A 14,049-nucleotide genomic window follows, 5' to 3' on the forward strand; every position below is an offset into this window, starting at 1 on the left:
AGAAGAAGAAGAAGAAGTGATGATGATGATGATGATGATGATGATTACGAACACGGCTTGTCTTCTCACAGGCCTCTGCCCCAATCACCTCTCGCCACGTAAGCGCCCCGATGCCAGCTCGGCCGAGGTACGACTTTATTTTGAAGGCGACACGTGTCCAGCCAACGGTAGCGTGCCACGTCACACGTCGCCGGAGGCGTTATGCCCGAAATGGGGGCTTGAGCATGTCAACCAATCACCACATGCCACGTCCGCAGCAAGCCAAAAATAAATAAAAGTAAAAAATGCCCATAAATAAATAAACCAAAAAAATGTGTCGACCAATCAGGATATGCCACGTGCAAGCCATTTCTCAAAGACTCTTTTGGAGTGTTTTTTGTTTTTTGTTTTTCAGGGAGGTCATACTTTGCAATGTGCATACTACTACATATTCTCTTCAGCTCCATAAGAAGAAGAAGAAGAAGAAGAAGACGCGCTAATAACCAACGATCTCATGGTACATGTTCGGTCTTCGGGCGCCAAAATCCAGTTGAAATCGGAAACATAAGATATTCTCGGCCTCTTTCTTCCGGGTCTTCCATTTTCTTTCCTTCCAAGCATTCCCAACTAATCACGTAACTAAACTCCCCCGTGATTCTCGCCATATGTGTTTGTGTGTGTGTGTCGGTTAATTCTTGTTGTAAACGAAGAACAAGGACAAGAATCAGCCCCTCCCACATGCGCGCACACTTCTCTCTTTTGGGAATTTGCCTCTCCCTTTTGAGTTCTGACAATGGCTACCAAAAGACATAGTCTTTGTGGGCCAAACCTCATAGAATGTCGAGGAGCGTGTGCATTGTCCAATGTTGTGATCTCTCCTAGTGTCGTGCTTTGTGAAAGAATGTCTATTTTATTTGGTTTTCCAAACTATAGATGATTTGATTAAGATAGCTTTTGACCTTTTGGCATAACATTTTGGACGGTTGAGTGCCTTGCCTTGAAAGTTTGGAACTGAAACTTTGAAACGAAAACTAAACCATTTTTATGTTGTCAATATTGTACATAAAAACTTTTTCTAAATACAAATCCCCACGCAGTTATTCACTTTGATTTAATGCCAATAGGACCTCACAAACCCCTTTTATTTAAGAAAAGCTAGTGGGTGCTTGTGTGTGTGTCTCTCAGTATGAGCATGTGGCAAGTCAAGTCTACAAACCTAAAAAGGATCATGCACTTTATCGAATTCAAGTAGCGCCCATTGTACACGTTGTACGAATTTCACACATATGTTGATAATGATTCGATTATACATACATTTTTCGTGTTTCCAATATGTATGTACTCGACCCCAGGTTTTTCCTTGATGCCCCATAAGCATGGTTTTACTGTATTGGTATACATTGTGCAACAAAACCCCTAGAATTCTAAAAAGTTGTAAATACATCATGAAAAAGAGATTTTGTTGTACGTTAACTCTCTTTTATAGACCTATTCTTTTTTATTGGTTGTCTCAAGCATATTTCTTTCGGTGAAGTTGACTAAGATAAACCTCCACTTCAACAAAAGGCTTCCATTATATTCAATATTTCATTTCTTATCATCTTGATCGAACACATCCTTACATCAATTTCAACATTGAATAATGAGATGTCTTCATTTCATGACACGACATTGTAACTTGTTGTTATCGAATGACCATTTGTCAGCATTCTTGAAACACCCCACTACTTGCATACTCCCATGAGTTTATTGGTGTACACTTAAAAAAGCTTTGCGTATTCTAGTTTGAGAAGTTATTGCCAAATCTATATTTCAATAGGACGCCTAGCTCTAAACAATATTACAAAGTTTATATTTCAAAGGAATCCTATATTTATTGGCTAGCCAATTTTGAAAAAATATTTTATAAATTCTAAAATTTTTCACAAGCCTAGTTTGAAACAATATTATAAACTTTATATTTCAAAGGAACCCTGTATTTTTTCGCTATCCCAAATTTGAGAAGTTATAGTAAATTCTATATTTCATATGTAAATTCTAAAGTTTTGCACAAGCCTAGTTTGAAACAATACATATTATAAAGTTTATATATCAAAGGAAGCCTATATTTTTTTGGGCTAGCCAAATTTGAAAAGTTATTGAAAATTCTATATTTCATTAATTTGTATAACTATTCATACTTTTTTTGTGCTAAATGATAACGGAGGTTCATAAATAATAATTTTCATTAGGCCTAAATGATAACCTGAGGTTTCTTCTTTGTCTTTGTAAATTTAAATTCCATGGCTAACAATGAAGTTTGGATCCCTCTATCAATCCACACTACCTACACTAACTTCTAACGAAGTTTGGATTTGTGTGGGTCCACATACTAAGAACTCACTCCTAGCATACAAATTGATTCAATGTTGAACATGATGACCTCGCACCTTACATACTTGTAGTTATTTGTGTGATAGAATCCTTAACAAACCCTTTTAACCTTGGAATGTATTTCTTGACCCCAACTTGTGAATCAAAAGCAAGGGCATTTCTCATACTACAATTGTTGCATGGCCCCCAATATGTTAATTCCTCCAAAATAACTTGGAAGTGGGGCACCACATATGCAAAACCCAAACGAATGGGGATTTCACTAATCTAATTGGAGACGTTCACATTGAATTAGTTACCTTCCAATCCCATTCATCTTGTTTTTGGACAAGAAACAAAACAATGTCTACTATTTTCCTCGTTGATTGTGCAAAAAAAAAACACATTCCATTAGCATTTCTTCTTATGCTTAAGGCGGCTCCACAAGGTAATCATAAATCCTCAAAATGAATACCTTAGGTGTCAACATTGGTGGAGATTGCCTACCCACGTAATCACATGATGCCACCAAGAGATAATGTTTGGAATCCCTACAACTTTGTTACTCTTTCCTCCATCTACATATGCCTCCCAATTATCTCATAATGAATACCATTTGTTGATATTTTGGCAAGAGTCCTCTTCTCAACAAATGTCCATGCAAGGTCTTGTGCTCCATTTAAATGTATTATTGGACCCTGTGATATCCGGAAACCTTGCAACTATTCCAAATAAACCTACACCCTCTCAGAATACCAAATGTGAACCTTGTTGTCCTAAACAACTTTCAATCATTTTTCTACGACCAAGCATGAACTTTTGTGTTGTAATCAACCTAAAGGAGCCATTTGGATTAATTTTGTTTTCCTTTTGATTACATGGTTGAGTAACAATACTTAATTTATATGGTCACACAATAGTTTGATCAACATGTCCAAAAACTTTGATAGTTAAATCATTTAGCGGCAACTTGGCAAAGTATGTTGACTTTTAAGAGTGACATCCTCTTAAAGAGAGGATGTGTGGTAATTGTTTAAATGGGGTTTTGGAAACATAGTTTGAGGTTTCTCTAGAAATATTTGAGTTTTTCATTAACATTGTGTTACCCCATTTTCCAAAATTTTGTGATTCCAAATATCTAAGAGCAACTTCTTTGAATGGTGAAAGAAAAAGATAGATAGCAAAACTAAAAGGGAACTTCAATTATCAATGTATGTATGTCATGTCCCTCTACTAATGATTTATTCTATTGGAAATTTCCTGTTAGTAATATATGCATTGGTAAAAGCAAATATCTCTTTTGAGTTTCTTTCCACAATTGTTTCATAATTTTGGTGCAAACTTTTGAGATAAGTACATTCTTAGTAATAATTGAAAATTTCACAGGTTTTGCATTCATTAGTATATTAAAAAGACTACATAAAATATAACATTTTGTCAAGATTTGCAATTATAAGATTTGGATTCATGTTAGGAGACTTGGACTCTTCTAAAGGTAAATGGCAAAACAAACAACCATACCTATTATGCATAATAATAGCTCTTTCGATTGAATCTAAACCATATCCAAAGACTTAGACCATGGGAAATGTTAATTGATAAGATGAAAGTTATAGGCATGGCATAGACCAAACCATTTACACTGTTAATTGATAAGATTTGAGCACTAAAGATACTTTAAATTGCAACTAAAGAAAACCCATGTGTAGTTAATAGTGAAAATTGTTAAAACATGTATGCCACAAGATGACCTTTGGTAGGTAGTTAGTAGTACGTATGTCACACAAGCATGGCGTTTTTTAAGGTGTTCACCAGAAATATAAGACTCAACATTGGCAAATATTTTTAACATGTTCAAGTATCATAACTTCAAACACAAGGCTATGGTATTCTGATAGGATTAGGAAAAAAACCTTCTATGTATGCATTATCGTTTTTGTAAATAGATCACATTCATTATAGGAGATTAAACAAGCACTTTGTAAGATTTCATGATTGATACATTCAACATATTATGACTGTTTTTATCTTATACGCATGGAGGAATAAAGAAAGATATATTAGAGTCTACAAGAGGAGAAAACCAGCATATGAGACAAATGTTAGTGCCTTTTGACACAGATAGAGAGAGAGTGAGAGAGAGATCACTCTTATCGATGTACAATCTTTCATACATAGTAGACTTTCCATCATGATTTAAGATCAGAGGAACAACTTGTCTCAGCAAAACAAAATCTTAACATTAGGAGGAAATCTAGCTCATAGTTCGCACATCAATTCTCTATTCGATGACACTTTCCCTGCTCAGAGATTCTCTTTTCAATGACACTTTCCCTGCTCAGACATTCCCTATTTGATGACACTTTCTCTCCCTCATTGAGAGAGAAAGAGAGAATAAATGCAATTAGAGATTTCTTATTACCCTTTACAATCGTGTGGCGGTAACATTATAATCATTCCATACTGCAACTAATACAATATCTTTTACACAAGTAGAAGGAAAAAGGTCACTGTGAAGGAAAAGTATTTCTCATTCTTTTGTTCGGAACAGTTTTTCCCTCACGAATGAATGATCAAGAATCACCACTATCTTGCAGTTTTAAGACTACACGAAGATTCTTAATATGATATGTACCTTAAATTAGTCAATCTCCGACTCCTTTGAAATATTGACTACATGAAGATTCATAATATGTTATGTACCTTAAATTAGTCAACCTTCAAGCCCTCTGACATATTTAGTCTATAAGCACATTACATATGGTATCCAATTGTCAAACTGGTTTCCTTGTGACTATGCCAGACTTTTGTGACATGGTGCATTCTTGAAACGGCACAGCTATGCTGAGTTCCTTAAATAGTTGATAAATCATCAACTTCGGAATGGAATATAAAGCTTGGGAAAGTAGTCGTGATATCCCTGTAATACAAGATAACACATTTACCCAGATAGCCTTCAGCAGTAAAATATATTAGACCACCACCCCTCTTCTTTTAAATCACCAAATCACCCCTCTAGTTTTACTGAGCTTAGTAAGTAAATAATTTGATTATAATGAGGAATTACTTTAGAGGGTAAGTTTGCCCATAATTTGCACTTAGTAGGCTGATAAATATTATTTATGTTACTGAATAGAACTAATCACACGATATTACAATCACTAATTAGGGGCACACATATTGATCATTAACTAAAACTATATAGTTCCCTAAACTATGTTTAAGTAAGCGCTGAAGAACCCCAACTTTTCCGAATATTTCTATTATCTTTACAGTTGAATAAAAAATTGACCAACTTAAAGTTTTTGAGCTATAGTATGGTTCTATCAACTTTCATGAATTAATGTTTTTCGATACCTGAGGTAAGGTAATGTCATCATCTTTATGAGGGCAGGATTGCAGGAAACGAATCTTCCCCACTCTTCTCTATCGATCTTGCCATCCTTGTTTAAATCTGCATCTGCAAAAGTCTAAAAAAATAGAGTTTCTACAGCAAAACTGATATTTACTATGACTTGTTCCTCTTATAAATGGCACAAACTAAATGCATACATATAATGTCCCCAAACACAAGTGCAAAGACAGTTGTGACATAATCACAAATTCCTTCACTATATATTACTTTTCTTAGACAACATCAAAAATCTCATCCACCCCCTCATATTTAAATATATTTGAATCGTTGCCCTTAGGAATAGCAAATGCATGCAGAGCAAAGGCATTAAGTCTGACGCCCAAGGTAAGGTTCCATATAAAACTTAGCATTCAATGACAAAGTTTCAAATTTGAGCATGGACCCTCAGACGTACTGCTAACTCTAAATTGATTAACATTGGGCATTCCTTTGAGTTTTATTTCTGCAATCTTTCATCAATTTTAGGTGCACCTTCAAGTTCAAAATTGACATCATAATGCAATATAGGCTTTGCAGCTGGGAGGTGATTTCTTATAGTTGTTCTAAACGAGTGCACAGATTTTCTCATGTGATATGTACTGCTTGAAGTTCAAAGGACGCTAGCAAATCAAGAGAAAAAAGGGCTGTGCTTGTATTCTGTCAAATACCTTGTCTAAGATTGTGGCAATCACATCATCAGACAGCTCCATATCAGACTCTGCCATCAGTGCAACCAACATCAATTTGACCTATATATTTATACATCAAGCATATGCATCAGTATCACAAATTACAGCCATCGATTGGAAACAAAATAAAGAATCAATAATCGTTTGTCTAAAGGATCACCTCTTCTCGTCCAATGTGCCCATTTTGCCTAAAGTCATATAGCTTGAATGCAACTGTTCCAACAAACCGAAGTGTTTGTCAAAAGTATAGCTTCATCATATAATAATGAACTGAATATCTAGAAAGTCAAAAAGACCTACATTCAATCTTTTCCCCATCAGTAGCATTTGGATGAAATACGCTGAGACCCATCACAAATTCCTTAAATTCCAGCAAACCCTTCCCTTCGACATCAAAAACATCAAACACCTGAAGATTCATAAGAGTCTGTTAGTGAATGCCCAGGCATTTCAATAAGCTCTAATCTTTTAACGTAGTATTTAATTGCTTCACAATTTCACCATAATTTCTAGCAGCATTTTGAATCAGCAAGGCAATAGCTTCATGTTAAGACATCTAACCACAGCAATACGCTCTTTTTATTAAACAAAATATTACAGAGAACGGCATGATAGTAAACATCAGGGCTTTATTCACATTGAATGTTTCTGATAATTGTATTTAGGATCTTTTCATAGATACTCAAATAGGGTTCTCACCATTTTCATGTTTGGCTCCTTAAATATGTAAAAGACAGATATTTCTATTTTGGTCTTTTCCCAGAGACCTCTTAATAGTATTTCCTCATGGAAAATAATCTTATGCTAAAAAGTGGGTCATTCTAATGGAAAGATCTAAAGTTGATCTGAAGAAAGATTTAAAAACAGAGAGCATACAATAAGTTTTAGGGTAAAATTACAAACTTTTATGGATATATTATACAATACTACACATATTTGAACGCTAGTTTAATAAAATAACACCTATTTTCATGAAGATAAATAATCAGCGTATGTATGACGGCTAGAGACAAGTCAATAAAATCATAATACATATGAATAAGTAGCTAAGCCATTGAGAAACAAATAATCAGGATATTCAATTGCAAATTTAAGAAACTCGGAAGGAACTAAAAGGTCAAATCCGCATCAGTTTATGCTCATCTTGCAGAAAAAATCAAATGATGATTAATCTCTGTATAAATATTCTAATTTAGCATTAAAAAGATCTGGCTGCAGTCATACAGGAAAATTGAATACTTAAAACAACATTCACAGCATAAGAAGTTTACTGAGAAGCATACCCTATCTGCAAAAAAATTCTCTTTCTTTTTGTTTTGGAACAAAGCTAGTCGAAATTCTTCCTGCATTGTGTCAAAGACTTCTTTAACTATCATAACTCGAAGAAAATAGGAAAAACTGCATTGAATGGAAGATTAATATAAACCTGAATTTGTACCTTGTGTATGACACCATCATCTATCAGAGTACTGCTTATCTGTTTGTAAAGTTCATATAAAGCCTCCACTTCACTAATACTAACTGCATGCTCAAATTAAAAAACACAATTATAATCTTCTGAATAATATTAAAGTTCTATCAGCATAGTCCAAATATTTTGAGCTCGAAATTTCCTTACATGATGTCCGCATTGAAAGTGTGAGAGGGTTCTCATGTCCTGAGACCTGCTTTAGAGGTTTTGACTGGAAACAGCCCATATGGTACAATAACCTGCTTCACCGTACATCTACTATTTTACAGCAGATACTTTGTGCACCCTCTCTAGATCCTGAGAGTCTGGAATAAAATAAAATAACTCAAATGTTAGAATAGAGTTATTTTACTCTACCAGTTGTTTTCCAATTATGTCAGCTCACATTATCTATTTTATAGCAGACATTGTCACACTCTCTCTTTGTTATATCCAGATTCCGAGAGTCTAGATAGAATACAAACCCAATTTGTTCTTACATTGCATGGCCTCCGTCCATAGTACACTTAAATAATAACCTGCTGTAAGAGTATTCAACGACAACTTTTCTATGTACTGGAATTTGGTCTCTTATTTATGAAGAGCACAAAGTCACTTTATTCCAGGCTCATGCTGGCAATAATGGGACTAATCCATCAGCCTATTCATAGAATCCCTCATATCATAATACTCTGTTGTAGTTCATAGACCAAGGCCTTGATCATGCATAGAGCACTTACATTTGTTATATTTATAAAGAGAACTACATTAATATGATTACAGAATAGTGACTGACATTTAAATACTCCACGGATTACTTTCATTTTTGTTAGATGGCCAGCACAATTGCACTCTTGACAGCTATCTTTTAGACATTTAAATAACTCTCTGCAGCTAGACAAGTATTCCCTGCAGCTTCATGAATTTGAAACTTAATTGTCCAAGAGTGGAGACTGAGTGTTAGAATGAAGTTTAACTTCAGAATCATTTTATTTATGTCATGCAGAGATATATTGTTAATTGCATTCTCTCACAGGGAATATAAAGTATGTCTTTGAGAGATGAATAAGCGCATTTTGGTCCTCTTTGAAACTAAGACGAGGAATTGGCTAATCACTTCCCAGCTAGAGCACTTAAATTACTATCACGATTCACTACAACGTATATACCTCCAACCCTTAAAAGAGTACTGGTCATATGATAGTCACATCAGGCGAGCATGAATATATAATAATATTGAGAAGGTAAAGGAGATACATGTCGTGTCAGCTAAGCAGATGGAACTATACCATGCTCAATCTGGAGATTAATCTTCCCACTTCAACCCGTTTAATATATCTTATGAGTAGACTCAAATATACATTCTATCAACAGCAATTTTTTCATATTTATTTGTTTGGACATGGATAAATACTGAGATAGGGATATAAAATGGTATTCAGAACAACAATAAGCCATCAATATGACCTTGAGTTTTATGTGAAAACAGGACATCTCAGACACTTCATGCAGTTATCTTCTTTTTTCTAATAATTCTCTCTTCTAATTCCATCATATTCATTATCATAGAGTTCATGACACTTGAGCAGAAATTAGAGGTAGAATGTATGACCCGCTGATCTATATCAAGCTCTCTCTCTCTCTCTATGGAGTACCAACTTATAATAACCATTTCTCATACCCCAATTGTAGCATAGACCGCAATAGCCAAGACAGTCATGCACTACCTTACATGATGGGGAGGGTAAAGCTTTGGCTTCCTGGCCGAGAACACAGAAAAAGGGTGATGACAACATTATCCCAGTTAACGATGCCCAAAGTTGCAATAAGATGACCCAAATGGATTTTGTAATTGGGAAGGAATCTGTGTCTGAAATCCTCCTCAATAACGGTACAGAAAAAGCATGTTCTATCTTAAACGTGTTAGAATTCTAAAGCTACCAAAGCAAACCTGCCCATCACTCCTCGCAAAAGATATACTTTCACATTAAATGGAAGATGAAATTGTCTTCTACCACATTTGGTAACATGTCATGTATGCAACATCTTGACCACTAAACAAGCTTTATATTCAATCAACTTATGCTAGATGACATTGGTGTGCACCACGAGTATTGATCTGTTGCTGTCAAAAAAATCTTTCCACAGATCATCTGGCACCAATTCTTGAACAGCCATGTAGTGACTGCTGAGCTTGCTGCTGATAACTTCATGAGTGCCACATCCGAGAGCAATATGCTTTCAATCAATGAATCAAAGGGTTCCCCTTCGTGTGGGACAATATCTTAGGAGACAATGTTGATAAAACATTTTATGTACTAAATGAAATCCCAGTCAGTATCCCTCGATACATCTCATACAGAGTCAGTTACAAGTGTGATTTGCAACATTTTGGCAGCACACTTCCTATCAATTGCAGACATGTTATTAAAATTCAACTTGTATGTGTGTATCTTGTAACGAATATAGATGTCTCAACGTCTATATTACACGTACAACATGTGTGTTAACTTTTACGAGACTGTGTCAAGTTATTATACATCAAAAATATATATGGTCTCATGACTTGCTAGAGAGGAGGGATGAGAGAGACTAGTATAAGAGTGACGTGGAGGAGATCTTTGCAAGGAGTGTGAGAGTGGGATCCAGAATGAAAGAAAGAAATTGGCACTCTTTATGCAATTGCTTCTGTAACAGGTAAATAAAAAAGCTAGTGTGACAAATTTTTAATTTGTTTGTTGGGAGGTTACAAGCATCTGTTTGCAACAAGTTGCAAACTCACACCAGTCACAAGATGATATACATCGCAGCTGGCCAAAATCAATCATTTCTCTTGACACCCAAGCAGATAAACTCAAGTTTTAATGTCAATTTCACTTTACATGAGATAAAAAGCAATTGGTTGCAGAGGGGTGAACATCAAGAATACGCATTCAGTACATGAAGAGGGGCAAATTCTGAACCTCCATGGAGGTTGAGCAATCTAGTTTGGATCTCCTAAACCATCAATCACCCCTCAGGATATCACCATCCCATGGTTTTTGTGCTCCTACTTAACTTCTGACAGTAGAAACATGCTTCCTGCATATTTTATAGCAACACCGACATTTTATAGCCTCCTTTGGGCTCCATGTGTGGTCGTTTGTTCGATGAGTCATATTGGTCCCCCAGGACAATATTAAAGTTTAACTATCTCTAGTGTTGTACTGTACTGGTAAGTCATGTTTTTATTATCCCATCAAATTGGATACAAATCTCAATAATTCGCTAAATCATCGCGGAGAATGTAGGAGTTGAAAGCATGAACCTTCTAGTCTGAAGCTGACAGAATTACTAACAGAGCTAGATCTGTTCCCTATCTCTCTACCTTGCGTAGAAATATCCAAACCACACATCTTAATGGTTTAATACATTGACATACATGAACGCTCTCTCTCTCTCTCTCTCTCTCTCTCTCACACACACACACAAAGAGACACACATACACACGTATATGAAGATCCAAGTTCACATTTTTCGTTATAATGTGGATTTACATGATTATTCTCGATGTCTCTCAGACATATATGAAGATTCAATATCACATATATGAAGATTCAATATCACATATCTTCATATGAAGTTGATCTACATAAGCTCTTTGTCTCTCTCTCTCTCTCTCTCTGACAATAACACGGGCGCGCACACACACACACACAGAAATCTTACAGAGAGGAGTTAAAAGCATGCCTGTAGTGGGACCTCGGCCATGGTTGAGATCCAGGAGACTCTGTTTTGGTGAAGATGCAGATGAGTGTGCGGGAAGGAGGGAGGCAATCAAAGGGAGAAAGAGAGTAGGGACAGAGACAGAGATGAATGAGTGGTTCTGACGATATATGTACATATATAAATATTTACTGATTGAAAAAATAAAGTGTAAAGGGGAAAAGAGGTTGAAACAGAGTCATCAATGAATGGCGTGCCAATGTGGGCACAAATAAAAGCACACTCAAAATGTGGGCACACCACACCACCATGATTAATGATGATTAACGATGATTAACGATGATTAATCGTACGTTATGTTGTCATAGATGGTGTAGTTTACATACGTCTCTTTCTTCTATTTCCTCAAGGTCACTCTTTTGTGCACACATGTGTTCATGACTCATGAGAGAGAGAAACAGAGAGAATAGATGTTTTATTGTCCATGAAGAGGCCAAATTTGACCTATGGGAGAAGGAAAGAGAGAGAGAGAGAGAGAGAGAGAGAGAGAACTCAAATGATTGTAGCTCTTTTGGTAAAGTTGTTTGATTGGAACTATATTGCTGTACATTGAACCCCCTACATTCCATATTGGCATCTACTAAAGTACTAAGTAGTGCATATAGTGAGTTTGAATTGGGTTTCGTAAAAACATGGCTTAATGCTAGTGTATATGTATATCTCTAATCCTAAACACAAAAAAAGGTTGGCGAATGATGTTACTACCATAAACTATCATTTATTTGATGTTATTGCCATAAACTATCATTCGAGTTTCATAACAAGAGATATGTGTGCGTAGAGAGGGGTGGGCGGATGTAGATTAAGTTCTTATTGTTGATTGGGGAGCCGATAAAGATTTCATTGAATTTGGTTCCCCAATAGGGATCGTGTTTGTATGGTTTAGACCTTAAAATGGCATTATCAATGAACAATTTCATGCATAACCTTTTGCAATCCTTTTAGGGACCCATGCATAATCTTTTAGTTCACTTTGTTTGCTCACTTAGCATTGAGACAATAATGATTGAAAACTACCAAGCCAAATTAGTACATTAGCTTCAATATTAGAGCTATGAAATTCTACATTTGGGGCACTACCACTATGGAGTCCAAGTTTGAGACTAACACTAAGCCAAACCGAATAATGATTGATAGCTACTTTTCCCCAAACCGAATAAGCACATTGGCATGTTTTGCGTATGTTAAATATGTATGTAAGTCCATATGCTCATAAGAAATAAGTATCTTGAAATAGAAACCAAATATCCTTCAAATAGGGTAAAAGAAAATTTTAATGTCGTACTATTAAGTGTTACACTCAACCTTGCAAAAATTATGGATAAAACATCTACTTGTCCATCTCTTACATCAAAAGGAGGCTCGTCTCATTAACATATGTTTATCAAATTGTTGCCAAATCTTCTCAGCACAAACCAAATTATTTATTAAACAAAACATACTTTTTCTTTTGAATATACACTTATAAGAGCCACAAAATATCCTTTATTCACTCCGTATATTGTTTTTTGGATGCCGAATACTTTTAGCATATTTTTCAGATACGTTTAGCTTAATTATTATCTTACCAACTCTTAATAGATAATCAAGGGTCCTATATAGCATTCTAAACATGTCTTCATGTTTTGACTTACTACTTTTTTTTATCGATTGCATGGGTGTGTGGGAGATCATCTATCAGGGTAACCCGCAAACAAGGGTTGAAAGGTATAGTTAGGGAGTTGAATGAGACATATCACATGCTAGTGCACGATGCAAAAGCATTGCCTTTATACATTGTAAAAGTGGATTTAGATGCTCCTACTTATTCAATGTATCAAATAATAATTGCATTTGTATTTACATGTGGTAGTTTCACCACCACTTAAAGTGGTATAAATAGATATTCCCAGATACAAAACATTAATCGACCTATATATATAAACTATTCAATGTAATCTATCAACACATGATTATTGCTTCTTGTTTCTTAAATGAACCCGGGTTTATACCTTTTGAAAAAGGAAGTGAACTTGACATACAACTTTACAAGGATTGAAGTGGGGTTAGCCCGATGAATGTGAATTATTCAAAATCATTATAACCAATATCAAAATAAATAACAATGCAAGTCCAATCACATGAGCACTCTAATCAAAATTGTCTCCCTCGATTTCAAAGTTGGATCATTTTGATATCCAAAGTTGACTTCTTCCACTTGGTTCTAAAGATGACACTCCTGTTCAATAGATGTCAATCAATCTCTCTTGTTCACTAGAGTGCTCAAACTCATTCTTATAAAAAACCTTGGTGAATTTTAAATAATTTATTTTCTTTGTTTTATGACATTTTTCTCTTGTTTTTGCAAAGGCATGTAGCATGTTGTGGCAAGGTAAAGGAACATTAATAGAGGAAGGAAAAGGAAAAGGATACAGAGGAGA

At 35.3% G+C, this 14,049-nt stretch overlaps 1 protein-coding gene across 2 annotated transcripts; it reads right to left on the reverse strand.

Annotated features, from left to right (window-relative positions):
- Positions 1-4,726: 4,726 nt before the first annotated feature.
- Positions 4,727-11,725, reverse strand: LOC147868482 (calcineurin B-like protein 1). Of its 2 annotated transcripts, none has more exons than XR_015529807.1 (9): positions 11,594-11,725; positions 8,033-8,190; positions 7,853-7,935; positions 7,698-7,757; positions 6,715-6,823; positions 6,575-6,627; positions 6,394-6,474; positions 5,689-5,791; positions 4,727-5,251 (listed from the first exon to the last, which is right to left on the reverse strand). XR_015529807.1 is itself a non-coding variant. In XM_087319736.1 (9 exons), exons 2-9 carry the CDS (start codon positions 8,109-8,111, stop codon positions 5,185-5,187), a joined length of 645 nt encoding a protein of 214 aa, XP_087175862.1. In that variant the 5' UTR covers positions 8,112-8,190; positions 11,594-11,725; the 3' UTR covers positions 4,727-5,184. The 2 variants fall into 2 exon arrangements, 1 of the variants encoding a protein (XP_087175862.1); XM_087319736.1 differs by having other exon boundaries at positions 5,689-5,801.
- Between the last annotated feature and the right edge of the window lie 2,324 nt (positions 11,726-14,049).

Source organism: Azolla caroliniana, unplaced genomic scaffold (assembly GCF_043228905.1).
Source record: "Azolla caroliniana isolate FFs.n. ecotype wild unplaced genomic scaffold, voAzoCaro1.0.p SCAF_1, whole genome shotgun sequence".
In the NCBI taxonomy this organism is placed as follows: domain Eukaryota; kingdom Viridiplantae; phylum Streptophyta; class Polypodiopsida; order Salviniales; family Salviniaceae; genus Azolla; species Azolla caroliniana.

Coding starts and splice junctions, on each gene's coding strand:
- LOC147868482 (XM_087319736.1), bottom strand. CDS start 8,111: ATGGGCTGTTTCCAGTCAAAACCTCTAAAGCAGGTCTCAGGACATGAG. Junction 5,802..6,393: donor TTGCCACAATCTTAGACAAG/GTATTTGACAGA, acceptor CTATTTTTTTAG/ACTTTTGCAGATGCAGATTT. Junction 5,252..5,688: donor ATGACATTACCTTACCTCAG/GTATCGAAAAAC, acceptor CTTGTATTACAG/GGATATCACGACTACTTTCC.